At 38.2% G+C, this 14,348-nt stretch overlaps 1 protein-coding gene and 1 long non-coding RNA gene across 7 annotated transcripts in view; both read right to left on the bottom strand.

Moving 5' to 3' along the window:
* Positions 1 to 14,348, bottom strand: part of OXR1 (oxidation resistance 1) — a 567,726-nt gene that overhangs the window by 93,303 nt on the left and 460,075 nt on the right. The window contains exon 1 of one of the 6 annotated variants that reach the window (XM_074201038.1): positions 7,189 to 7,574. The exons of 4 other annotated variants lie outside the window; for them this stretch is intronic. In XM_074201038.1, coding sequence (XP_074057139.1) covers positions 7,189 to 7,396 — 208 coding nt within the window. In that variant the 5' untranslated portion in view covers positions 7,397 to 7,574. Of the gene's footprint in view, positions 1 to 7,188; positions 7,575 to 14,348 lie in introns of those variants that run through there. One more of the 6 variants, XM_074201040.1, reaches the window with a different exon arrangement.
* The window catches only part of LOC141498095 (uncharacterized), a 63,738-nt gene continuing 57,751 nt past the window's right edge, over positions 8,362 to 14,348 (bottom strand). Inside the window, exon 2 of the long non-coding RNA XR_012471556.1 lies at positions 8,362 to 12,981. This is a non-coding gene — a long non-coding RNA (uncharacterized LOC141498095). The remainder of the gene's footprint in view (positions 12,982 to 14,348) is intronic.

Raw genomic sequence — 14,348 nt, 5'->3', positions numbered from 1 at the left:
ATACAGAAGTCACAATATGAAACATGGATAAAGAAAAAGAAATCTTTTGGCGCTAGTTTATTAAATTTTTTGTATTTATAAAATACGGAGAAGTTAAAAATTTTAAATTCACATTTTTTCCTAATTTTATACAATACCATAATACTTATATCATTAACAAATGGTAATCTGTTATAATATCTAACAATAGACAAAATCACAAACAAGGATATAACAGCATAAGTAAAGTGGATCAAGCTGACCTGAGTATAGGGAGACCTGAGTTCAAATCTTGTTAGTCACTTAACACTGTATTTCCCCACGTATAAGATACGCCCTTTTCTGAAAAATTTAGGGTCTAAAAACCGGGAGCATTCTGTACAGCAGTTGTAGATTTTTAAATTTGTATTTCCCACTTTTTCGTTCTTGTTGTCGTTGTGCTCATTGTTTTGTATTTGTTACTGGTATATTAACTTACATTTTGCCACTTTCTGCTGAGAAATGGTTCAGAAAATATTTTCATACAGTGCTTAATTCAAGTTCAAAGTGATTTAGTTGGCAAAAGTGAATGGAAATTGTGCTGCTGAAGCTAAGTCTGATCCTTCTCCCAACTGAGAAAACAATACAAAGACTGGCTTTGGGAAGAAGAAACCCTACTGAAAACTCCACGGCCAAAGAAGGCCATGAGAGGCAAGTCAACCAAATGGCCTGATTTAGAGAGGGGAACTGAAGAGATGGATTGAAGAGCAAAGGGCAATTGGAATGCCTGTCCACGAAGATGGCAAAAATTGCTGCTAAAGAAGTGGCTGATTTCAAAGGAGGACACAATTGGTGCTTCAGATTCATGAAACAGAATGGACTAAGCATGCGTCCAAGCACCAGACTTGCCCCAAAAATGCCTGAAAACTATGAGCAGAAGGTCCTTGAATTTCATGATGAATAAAAGTTGAGTTCCCTAAGTTTATGTAATTCATTTTTTTTTTCAAATTTCAGGCCCCCAAATTAAGGTGCATCTTATTCGTCGAAGTGTCTTATACATGGGGAAATACAGCATTTCTTGAGCTCAGTTTCTTCATCTATAAAATAAGAATAACAACAGAATCTATCAATACAGAGTGGTTGTTAGTACCAAAAGAGATATCATAAATGAAACACTTTGCAAACTTTAAAATATTATACAAACTTATTATTCAAAGAAAACTATTTGAATATTTAAGGGCTAAGTCTTGGGGAAAACTCATGGAGTTATCAGAGTTTTGCAACAAAGACCATTTCTTTGATATTTTGCAATTTTAAAATGTGAAGTAAATAATATTTTACTGTGATATTACACAATTCTGTTAAAAATATTATAGCCAGGGAAGTGAGGTGGTGCAGTGGATAGAGCACTGGCCTTGGAGTCAGGAGTACCTGGGTTCAAATCTGACCTCAGACACTTAATAATTACCTAGCTGTGTGGCCTTGGGAAAGCCACTGAACCCCATTGCCTTGCAAAATCTAAAATAAATATATATATATATATATATTATAGCCACCCCCCCCCACAACATTTGATTCACTGTTCTCAGGGTACAGCTGCAATTAAAAACCTATTTTTTAAAATAAATTTAATTCAATAATTTTTTAAAAGATGAAATCCTAGGCGTTATAAGACTTAAAGGAGACCAGGGAAGCTAATAAGCAAAGATCAGGAGGAAGAGTATTCCTGAATGACAGCTGAAAAAATGTTCCGGTCAAGACCTAGAGTGTTTGTGGAACAGCCAAAAGATCAATGTCACTGGATCATATGTTGGGGGGTATGCTATAAGAAGATTTGGAAAGATGGGAGAGAGTTAAGCTATGAGGGTTTTAGTGCCAAACAAAATCATTTTGTTATTAGATCCTAGATCCTAAAAGGAGACCCTGAAGTTTAATGAGTAGGGATGTGACATGGTCAGACCTAGCTTCAGAAAAATCACTGTGATGGCTGAATAAGGAATGGGATTGAAGTGTGGAGAAGCTTGAGACAGTCAGACAGTTGCACCCCTACAACAACTCCACCATACCCAGGGCCAAACAGATGATTATAATAATCAAGGTATGAGGTGATAAGGGTCTACACTAGATTGGTAGCAATGTCAAAGGAGAGAAGAGGGAATATCTATATGTATGTGAGGCTATTCTTATTGAATTAATGACATAACAAGAACATTCTCAAAGATTGTATTGATATTAAAATATTAATTGTTAATTAATTAGAATATTAAAAAATTAATTAAAATATTGATATTAAGCATAAAGGTTGACAACTGCCTATGTGGAGTAGTAATACCCATAATTTTCCCTATTCTTTTGTTATTTTGCCCTTTTGGAACCTCTCGTATTATTTGTACATTATCAATCAAACTATGGGACAAAATAAACATAATTAAGTTAAGGTTCCTGAAAGAAATGGGAATTTGAATAGGACAGGAATTCAGGAGACAGAGATCATAAAGACTGTTCCAAACATAAGGATATATCATGAACAAAAATATGGAGGAGAGAACCTGCCAGTCATGTCCTGTAGACAGAATGTACCAGGTTAGGTATCTTATGGTGGAATACTGTATTTTAAGGAACACAAAGATAACCCTTGCAGCAACTAGTACCCCAAATGGGAAACAACGGGTGAAGCAATGGACAAATGGACATTGACAAAGATTATAACCATTTCCTAAGAATGTTTAACTAATGTAAATCAATTGCATAAAAGGGATCATAGTTTAAAACTAAAATATACAATGCAGACAATCTAATCCAACCTCCTCATTTTTTGAGAAAAGCAAAGACCCTGCTAAATGACTTCATTAATGTCATACACGTTTCAATTAGCAGGGTTGGCAATGAAATAATTCCAAACTCTTAATTCTAAAGTTCTTTCTACTGCACCAAAAACAAAAGAATGTAGAAACTGCTTCAGTCAACTAATGTTTGATCTCCTTGCCAAGCTAAGTGATAGAAGAGCCAAAGGCAATACTGGCAAAGAATACATGCTCATTTATAAAAATCTAACAGAGGACAACAGTGGAAGACTATGAGTACTACTGCCTCATAAAACAGTTAAGAGGCAATGGAGAGATGAACAGATTTTAAAGAAAACTTGTCAAGAGATCCAACCAGTAATGCCATCCAAGCACATTTAAAGATGAAACCATTAGTACACACAATAAAACTGGAAAAATTTCTGTAGAGCTTTTAGAATAGAAATCTTAAGTGAGAAAGGATAGAAATCTAGAAGCAATACAACCTTGTATTCTCTAAGAACATAACCTCAGATGTGCTGCATTTGAAAAAGCACATATGGCACAGGAAAAGCAGGTAGTAGTATTAGACCAATTAGTGACCAGGGAGGCTTAATGCTGGTAGCAATGAAATTTTGAAAGATGTAAAGGACTGATTCTCAAAATAATTGAAAGAGTGGAGATGTAAAAGGTTAGGAAAATTTCTCAGAGCTTGTTAACTAAATAAAAAGAGAGATGAAGCCATGTGTCTATATTTTTCCTCTCTATGAGAATTAACTTACGCATATTTATAGCACTATTGTTAAGTATCTAAGAAAGAAACCTGCAGGTTCTCATATATCAAATTTTTATTCCCATAATTAATTTACAATGTGAGAATACAAGTTCCAAGGTTCTCCTCCAACAAGATATGACAAAATCATCTTTTTTTAAAAGATGTAACAGAACTATAACTTTGCTCTACAGTTTACTTATTATCATCATCATCATTAAATGAGTCAGGAAACAGGGATATGTAAGCTCATACAACTAACATGAAAGATGTACCAAGTCTAAAGGGATTTCTTAGAGGTTCTCCGGGTGTCCCTGCTTCCAGGTTACTGTGCTAAATAATCCTAACTATGGGACAATGAAAATTCCCCTAAATGAAATTCATAATCCCTTAAAAGACTTCAGGCAAACAATTCCCACAGGAAAAATTAAGTCTACTATCCAGACTCTATCAGTCAGATGATGCAAATGAGTAGTGAACAGGAGAGAAGCAGACTGAGTTGCCCTTGGGCGCATTCTAAGTTTTTTTTTTTTAATGACTTTGTGTTTTTCTGAAACAAAGGCCTATCTTTTATAATATTAATAATCTTTTGGGGGGGCGGCTAGGTGGCATAGTGGATAAAGCACCAGCCTTGGAGTCAGGAGTACCTGGGTTCAAATCCGGTCTCAGACACTTAATAATTACCTAGCTGTGTGTGGCCTTGGGCAAGCCACTTAACCCCATTTGCCTTGCAAAAAAAAATAATAATCTTTTGGTTAGTGAGTCAGTCAACAAGCACATCTCAAGCATCTGCCATGTGCTATCATTATATCATCTTGTACAATCATCTGCCTTTTGGACATCACAAACTCAGCTCGTCCAAAACAAAACTCATCTTTCTTCTGAGACCCTCTCTTCTTGCCAAACTTCCCTAATATTTATTTGTCAAGAGCACTATAGTTCTCAGTCACCCAGGTTCTCAACCACAATGTCTTCTTGAATTTCTCTCTTATACCACAAAACCAATCTGTTACGTTTTGTCCTTTCTCCTTTCATAACTCTTGTACATATCCTCCTTCTCTCCACTGACACTTGCACTACTCTAGGGTAGGCACTTTGTAGCTCATACCTGGTCTATTGTAATACGGTTGGTCTCCCCCCCCACTCTGGTCCATTCTATACTCAGCTGTCAAAGTGAACTTCCTAAAGGAGGTTGAACCACATCCCTGTCTTCTACTCATTAAACCCCAATGGCTCTCTCTTATGTCCAGGTATAAATATAAGATCATCTGATTGGTTTTTAAAGTCCTTTACAAGCTGACTCTTTTCTACCTTTACAATCTTTTTTACACTTCACATGGGAAGCTTGATGGTGCAGGTGGGGTAGAGCACAGCTCTGAAGTCAAGGAGGACTTGAGTTTGAATCTAGTTTCAGACATTAGCTATGTGACCTCAGGCAAGTCATGTAACCCTAAAAACCTGGCATCCAGGGCCATCTCCAGTCATCCCGATTCAAATCTGGCCAATGGACCCAATTGGGCATAAAGTGAGGCTGGTGATTTAGCACAGCACTCTCTAATTCAAATTCAATTTGTCATCTCTCTGATGTCATGGTCTTCTTTGAAAATATAGGACAAATATCATTATTATTATTCACTTCACATACCCTGTGATCCAGACATTCACTTGCTTTATGCAACTTATCCATCTTCTGACTCTAAGCCTTTTCACTGGCTGTATCCATGACTGGGATTTTTTTTTTCCTGTCTCTTTCTCTTCATTAGCTTCCTTCAAGACTAAACATAAATCCCACAATCTGCAGAAGGTCTGTCCCCAGTTCTTCTAGCAAGTTTTCCAAGAAACAAAATTAGGGAAGACCCAAAAGTTGATAAAGAGATTTTATTATTGGCAATACCAAACTTTATATGAACCATTCAAGGGTCCTCATGATATCTAAGGCATGTCAAGACAGTGAGAAAGGAACCAAGAATGTTAGATTTATTGGTGTTATGGAAAACAGCCATACAGGATGGTGTATGATTTGCATTCATGTAGACAGTAATCAAATAACTAACATCACAGAATCACTGGGGTATAAATATATCATCTAGTTATACTACTTATTCGTGAATATATGTATGTGTATATACACATATATATGTATATATAAACACACATGTATGTATGTATGGATGGATGTAAGGAAGAGTAAGAGTGGCTCCTGATTTCAGGTTCAACTGGACAATCAGTCAATTGCTAGAATCCAGCAGGCAGATCAAATTAAACTAGTGACCAAATTAAAATTTTTAGAGCATGCACTGTGGAACTTGTACTCTCACATTGTAAAAACTTTTTTTTTAAATGCCTTTACACTGTTCAAGGTACAAGAGCAAGTTTATCAATAATTAGAAATTCTATAGGTATCATCTAATGATTGTGAATTAATTCAAATTATCAATATCTGACATTTGGGAATTTTATTATTTGGCTGAGTCAGTCAGCCAAAGATAAACAGAAATTTTGTTGGGTTTTTTTTTTTGGCATAATTCTACCACAGAGGAGAAAACAAGAGAAATACCAAACTTTTGATTTATGTATGGATTTTTTCTGGTTTCCTCAAAAACATGAAAATTGTTATTCTGTTAAAAGGTAACAAATATGGAACAGAATCATTGTGATGAGAGAACTGTGGCAATAAAGTCCCCATACTGTCACTAGCAATTGGTAAAGGGAGTTGAAAATCCTAGCTACCTGAAGGCTGTAGAACTCATTTAAACCTGTGTGTTTACATAATGAGGAACACTATTTGGTAAAGAACTTGACCTTTTTTTATGTCATGAACCTGTTCAGAATAACAACTTTAAATCCATAAAATAAAATAAAATACACTGGAGTGTCAAGGAAACAAATTATATTAAAACACAACTATGTATCTATATGTATATACATATATGGGGTCTCAGTTGAGGAATTCTTATTGTATAGTGTCCCAACTTTTAAATACTTAACTATATTTATATAACTATTTATATTTCATATATTTAATAAATAAAATATATTTAACTGTAAATATTTATACAAAATTATACTCAATTATGCTTAATTATGTTTAATATATTTATTAAATAAAAAGAAAATATATTCCACTGCAAATATTTATATATTTATCTATCTTTAATTTATTAAATACATAAAATAAAATGTATTTAACTATAAACGTTTGTATAACTATATTTATCTTAAATATATTTATCAAGTACATAAAATAAAATATATTTAAGTGTAAACATTTATAGTTAAGTATTTAAAAGTTTAGACACCATACAAGAAGGGAAGGGAGTTCAGACTCAGTAACCGGGACAAAGTTTCTCTTCAGTTCATTAGTCCCGGGAGTTCCTTCATCCCGGATCCCGGTCCTGGGCTTGGTAAATAAAGGCTTTCAAGTGGGGGAGGCAGGACTACGGGGCGAAACCGGGCCAGCAGGAGCACCTCGGACCCGTGAACACCTTCGGAAGAGCGCTGGGGTGGGCTGGCCGGGTTCCCGCGCGGAGACCCACGGAGACCCGCGGAGACCCACGCACCCCCACACCTGGAGGCAAGGACGCGCGCGCGCACCTGGTGCCCAGACTCCCTACACCTGCACAACTAAGGCCACACGGACGCGCGCCCCCCACACGTCCCCCTCCGGCCTCTCACCCGGCTCCCGGAGGTCCGGCGGCGGCTCCAAGGGGCTCAAGGCGGGCCCCGGCCCGGCCCGGCCCGGCCCCGGGCTCTCTCGCCTCAGGTAGTCCTCGAAGCGCACCTGCCGACCCCCCGCGCCGCCGCCGCCCAGCCCCCACAGGCGGTTGGCCGTGACCCGCAGGAGACGCCCCCCCTTGCCGGTGAAGGAGCTGAGGTAGTCCATGGCGGCGCCCGGGGCCGGGGGGCGCCGCCGTCGCGGGGCGAGCCCGGGCCGGGCCCAGGGGGCCGGAGAAGGCCGAGGACGGGAAGCGCCGCGAGCCCCGCGCCCGGCGGAGAGGCGGGGGCCGGGCTGGGACTGCGGGCCCGGGCGGCGGCGGCGGCGCAGGAAACTCGGCCGCGGAGGGGGCGGAAGAGGCAGAAGTTGTCGAAAAAGTTTTTTAATTGTTGTTATTACCCGCCCAGTTCCAGGCGCCGCAGGGGCCTGGGCTTCTCTTTTAAAGGGCCCGCGTCCCGCCCCGAAAGTTCCGGGAACGGGACTGGGCCAGAGAGCTGGGCGAGCCAATAGGACGCCGCGCACCTTCACGGACCGCTTCCCCTCCCCCCCGCCCCGGCCGAGTGGAGCTGCCCGGACTCCGGGGGTCTGCGCTCCGGCCCCTCCCCCTCCCGAGTCCGACAGGAGGCCCCGCTCCGGCCCCGAAACTCCAGCCTGCCGGGGTTGCAAGCACAGGCCAGAGTCGCTCCTCTCCCGAGACTCCAGCCTGCCTGGGGTTTGCAAGCACAGGCGAGAGTCGCGTCTAGGAGAAGGCGAGGCGGCCCCGGCCAGTCTCTGCATGAACTCCTAAGACTCGAAGTAAAAGCTTCAGGGAACTATGGCAGGGCACGTCGAAGCCACGCACTAAGGACTAAGCTGATCAGAAACACTTACTAATAAGCTGGGTTCTTAAAGCAGTAATCATTATACATCTCCGCAGTATATTCAGATTAATGTGAAAAGACATTTTTTAAATGTTAACCTGCAAAAATCTAATTTTGTCAAGTATCCCGCTAGGGGATGCAACCCCATTCAATCAGAAATATGTAATAGGTTCGTCTCTATTGTTCAATTTGAGGAGTTTCTAGTCTTTTCTCACCATTTATGTAACTGAGGTTTTATTTTATTTTAAACTTAAAATCTCCTTGTTTTTTAACAAAAGGGAAAGTGTCCTGCCCCCAATAGATTTCAAGGGGAAAAAAAGTTTTTAAATTTCAAAAAAGATTTTTAAAACCATGTAGTTGTTATGCTCTTGGAGGCCGTGCCAGCCAAAAGCAAATTCTGGCAAGTCCTGCCAAGCTGAAAAAGTTAAGAACTTCAGCACGCTGAAAACCACCTGAGACCAGTCTCTGAAAACAGATGCTCATCAACAGAAGGATGAATGTCTTCACCCCCAGTGCTAAGGTGTGTGACGGGGGCTTAGTTTTGTTCATGTCCTTTTGTCTGGTCCCCTTTGGCAAGCCCATGGACACCTTCCTTCTCAAGGACCTATTAAAGTCAAGCATTTGTTAAGTGTCTGCTCTTTACTTTGTAGCTGGGTTAGGTTCTGTGTGTACAAAGAAAAAAACAAAAGCAGTTACTGGCATCAAGGACCAAAGAACTTTACAAGATCTATATACAGGATCAATTGGAGATGATTTCAGAATGATGTTTTTAAGAATATAAAAGAAACCACAAGGTATTCCAAAGAAAACTAATTATATGCATTTAATTAAATTGAAATTAATTATGTTCCTTTGTGTGCATATACTTATCAAAATATTAACCAAAAAAAAAAAAAGGTTCAGGGACCCCTGGTGTGGAGGAATTGAAATCTAAGCTGTGAGAAGGAACTCACATCTGAAAGTTCCAAAGTTGTTGATGTCACAGAAGTCAAAAATATGGACATAGGAGCTTGCATCTAGAATTGGAAGGGATCTCAGAAGCTGAGGGAAGGGAGGAGGGCAAGGTTTTATTTATTAATTTATTAATCTGCTACAAAGTGACAGAAAGGATGCTAAATGCTTTACCAAGAGTATCTTATTTGATCCTCCCAACCATTCTGGGAAGTGGGTATTATTGTTGTTGTTATTATTGTTGTTATTATTACTATTACTAACTATTACCCCTTTAACAGCTGAAGAAACAGAGAAAGCCCAAGGTTAAGTGTTTGAGGCTGAATTTGAAGTCAGGTCCTGATTCCAGGTCCCAGGCTTTTAGCCATCTGAGTCCAGAGAGGCTGTGACTTCCTTATAGTAACTGAAAAAAATAAATGTTCTAGGCAGTTCAGTCAAGAAATTTTGATTTAGTTTGGGCATTTTTTTCTTATTAATGTACTGTTTTCCAACTGATTAGGTCTTTCAACCTTCCATACTATGTGTACTGTGAACAGAATTCCATGAAAAAAAGTTAGTGATATTCCCTGTGAAATACTTGTGTGGAATGTACCTCAAAGTGTTGCCCAAAAAAACAACAATAAAAAAGAAGTAGCTAGTCAAAGATTTTAATAGCCAGGTATGTTTCAAAACCTCTTTAGGCTTTGCTTGTGGGGTATTAATATATTGAGAGATGAATGAAAGATCAAGAATGTGGCTGGGAAATTATGGATCTTCTGACCTAGGCTTAATCTTTGTCCCTTTGAATGCCAGCAAGACTAAGTTTTCTCCTTGGGAGAAATGTGGAGTTTGGAGTTGGAACATCTGCTTCATAGTTATTAGATGAATAACCTCTATATGAAATAATGACCACCATGTTTAGCCTACTTTTCAGAGAGTTAAAGCTGGAGGCATAAAATGGATCACAGGTTCTTTCTAAGCATGTAATTGCAGTATCTGCCAGATTTACTGGGGGAAATATTTTATTCCAAATTCTCTTACTATGTCCTTTAATTATCTTTGCTTTGAATCAGTGAAAATGTTTGTTCAGTTGTTAACAGTATTGCTAGTGGCTCTATAGTGGATTTGCACCTATAATATAGATTAAACTCTGGTAAACTGTCTCCAAGGGATCTACTCACCCTGCAAGCTGAGGTGCCTCAGGTGCAATATGTGTAACTGCAAAAAAACAAAGCAAAACTGGAAGCAACCTAAATATTTGATTATGGGGAATAGTTAAATTTTGGTAGAGAATTTTAATGAAATACTACAATGCAATTAAGATAACTAGTATGGAAAATAAAAAGAAATCATGAATTACTCCCTGGATTTCTCATTAGCAACCTTATTTACCAGAGAAGTCATGCCTTAGGCCTAGATTTCAGAATCTCTCATACTGCTCTACCTTGTCCCCCCAACCACCCATTGTCAGTTATTTCAATGCTCCATGAACTGGCCACAGGAATGCTCTTCTTCCTGTCTTACCTCTCTCTCTTCAGTTGTCTTGCCACTTATTTGTGTTCTTTATGCCCTCTCCCCCTTCCTGTTTTCAACTGTAATCAAATCTGGTTTTTTTGTCATAGCTACAAGGGAGGGTGTGTCAGTCCATTTCACCAGGGGTCCACTCACTACCCCTACAACTTTCCAAACTATGAATATGCATCCCAGGGATCCATCTAATACCTCTATGCTTTCACACACACACACACACACACACACAACACACACACACACACACCACTCCCCCCCCACATTGAAATGTAAGATTCTTCCAAAGCAAGGATTATAGTATTTGCTTTTGTGTCTGTGCCCCCAATTCTCAGGATTGGGATAAACACATTCTTAGAATTTAAGGAATGCCTTTTCATTTATTTGTCCATTTAAATAATAGAAATCAAAAAAGGTAGAACCAAAAGAACAGGGAACATAATTATGACTATAAAGATGAAAATTATTTATGAAAATTATTTGTGTGACAAGGGACTGGTGAATGTGTAATTCATTTGGTTTAAAAATGTAAATGCACAGTTAACAGTAATCCTATATAGTAGCTTGTAATGATGATCAGTATTTAAGTTTTATAGAAAATATTTTTTTTAAAAAGTGTGACAATTGGAGCTATGGAAATAGGCTTATTTTCCTCTTCTTAGACCCCAAATTTATGCAATATATATATATATATATATATATATATATATATATGCATATATATATATATATATGTTTCCAAAAACATCCCAGATCCTCAGAGACAGTGTTCATAGGTTGTGTCTGTCTGTATATTTCAGAATCCCATATTTGCTTTTCAACTTGTTGTACTTGATTAAAGTTAAACATTTAGCCACTGCAATCTTTTATTAAGAAAAGTGGAAAAGTACAAGTTAGAGTCCAATAATTAACTATTATTTACCATAGAACCCATCTTCTACCTAAGTTGTCACTTCTGGGTAACCAATTGATATAGGGAATGAGTTTCCACAAATTAATGAAATAAAAAGTTCAGACTAAACAACAAATGCAGGGGGTGGCTAGATGGCGCAGTAGATAGAGCACCGGCCCTTGAGTCAGTAGTACCTGAGTTCAAATCCTGTCTCAAACACTTAATAATTACCTAGCTGTGTGGCCTTAGGCAACCCCATTACCTTGCAAAAGCCTATAGATAGATAGATATATTTTCAAATATATTATGTCCCTAACTTCCCTCTCTGCTACATTCCAAACCCAACCCACCAAGTTTTAGTATTTGTTTGTATACTTTCTTCCTTCTGGTGTATAAATATTACTGATGGGGAGCATTTTGGGAGCCACTTTCTCTTCTCTAGTCTTTTCCACTGACTATTCCCACACAGAAACTCTCAGAGTCAATTCTTTTCATTTAAGGATATATCAGTAGTGAACACTGAATAGAGAACAGCTTTACAAGAAAGAGGACAAAATAAATGATTTCTTTTCCTACTTCCATATATGGCAAGTATACAAATTAGGACCTTTTACAACAGCAGATGAAAAACCAAACACGCTCAATTGAGCTACAGGAATACTTTTGATTTAATGATTTTTAATGACCTGTTAATTAGTCTCCCTATTCCAGTCTTTCCCCTCTTCAATCCATCCTTCACACTGTAGCCATGATAATTTGTTAAAATTGAGGTCTCTTTCTTGCTCAAAAATGTCTAATTTCACTCTATTTCCTCTAAGCTGAAGTACAAACTCTTCAGCATGGTATTTAAAGCCTTTCAGAATCCAGCTGCAATTTACCTTTGCAACCATTTTTCACATTCTTCCTCTTTCATACACTCCACCCTCCAGCAGAATCTTATCCTTAAGCAGTTCCCCCATCTTTTGCTATTCTCTCTGGCTTCTCTGAATTTGTACAGGGAGTCCCACATCACTCAAATGAAATCAGCTACCTCTAATTAATGAAATCTATTCTTCCTTTCAATACCCAGCGCAGGACTTTGACATTTTCTCAGTTTAAAGTAAACTCTCTTTTTAAATTTTCCTAATTTGCCTTGTCTGAATCTTTCCTTTGCTCTTTTCCTTTTGCTCTTTTCTATCTATATGTGCTGACTTGTAGGTGGGACATCTCTCCTAGTACCTCTTTGAGGGCAGGACCTGTGCTATTGTTCATGTTTACATGCAGTAGAGTACATTTCACAAACAAGCACTTACTAAAAGGATTGGTTTTACTGGTATAAAAAGGGGATGATGAATGTTCAGAGCAATATCAACTGATGCAAATCCTCATGTGAGAAAGGCTGGAAAGTCTGTTGTCATAAGAGCTGGGATGACCAGTATGTAATGGAAGTCCTTTAGAAAGACCTTCAAGAACATGTAGCTTTAAGTAAATGTTTCTGATCTGTTTCCAGTGGGGTTAGGAGGCTGCTTTCAATTGGCTGCAGAGATGAAACTGGGTGGGGATACCTTAAAAAAAAAAGATTGATCAGAGTCCTAGCCATTTTCTCTTTGGTGTTTTAACCTTAGTTTGACTCCATTGGTGGTAGCTGGATAAGAGATATTACTGTAGGGAGATAGAGTCCTTGGGGCTGACATGTGGGCTTGTGAAATAGGCCTTGATACTGGATCTCTTTATTTGATCTTTTCTATTTTAGGTAAAGTGACTGGAAACCACAATCTTGAAAGTTTCAAAATGACAAGAGAAAGAACCTCAAGGAGCCAACAAAGATCTGGGCAACCCAGAGTGCCAGTCTCAAGGTTCTAGCAGCCAGCAGTTTACCTAAGGAACAAGGAATAATCCTTTAGAATAATTCTGACTAATTCAAAATCATTGCTGCATTTGGATAGGAACTTGATGGAGCCAAAGTTATATAGAAATTGTTATAAGTGTAATCTCACTTACTCCAAAGATTTAGGTGGTATAGTGGAGAGTATGATATCAGGAGGAAAGGGAGAATGAAGTATGTTTATAATTTTATTATTTCCATATCTTTGAACTAAATGTACCTTTGTAAAACTCTAATTTATGTTAAGTGACAAAATGAAACTGAGGTACTACCCATTGGTCCCAAACAGAGTTGGAGGATCAAGCTAATAGCATTAGATTTGTTTTAGATCCTTACTTGTTTTTGAGTATCTTCAGGTCAAAAAGTTTGATTTACAGGTATTGGTTTACTCTGGGCAAGACATTACATTATAGAAAACAAGGGTACAAAGATTTATTTTAGGATTTTCCCTCAAGGAGTTTCCATTCTAATGGCAGGAATAGCATGAATTTAAATAACTATGATCAGTGAAATAACTATGGGATCAGTGAAAAGGAAAGACAAGGGCAAAGTACCATGAGAAATTTAATGGAAGTAATCACTCTCAATGAAGGCTTAAGGGGTAGGATAATGTTTGTGATAATACATTTTATCTTGAAGGGATTAAGAGACTTGAGATTTTTATTGGGTATGGGTGGAGTTCATTCTAGATATAGAAAGAAAAAGACAAAATGGGGGTGGAGGGGGAAAATGGTAATCTTATTTGGTTGGAACCTGGAGTACAACAAAGAGAACTGTATGAGATTAAGCTAGACATGAAGGTTAGATTTAATTTCTAGGTCTTTAATGGAAGGTTAAGAGTTTCTATTTTGTTTGGTAAAATAGAAGCCATTGAATGGTTTTGAGTAGAGAAATAAAAAGACCTGGACAAAATATTATGAAGATTATTTGAATAGCTATGTGGAAGATATATTAAAGAGGGTATAAGGCAGAGGTAGGAAGGTTAATTAGGAAATTATTACAATTCTCTAAGAAGAGATAAGGGCTAGAAACTAAGATAGTTATAGT

The sequence above is a fragment of the Macrotis lagotis genome, chromosome X, assembly GCF_037893015.1.
Source record: "Macrotis lagotis isolate mMagLag1 chromosome X, bilby.v1.9.chrom.fasta, whole genome shotgun sequence".
NCBI lineage: Eukaryota > Metazoa > Chordata > Mammalia > Peramelemorphia > Peramelidae > Macrotis > Macrotis lagotis.
Note: the sequence above shows the minus strand (reverse complement) of the source record. Positions and strands in the feature narration are given on the sequence as shown.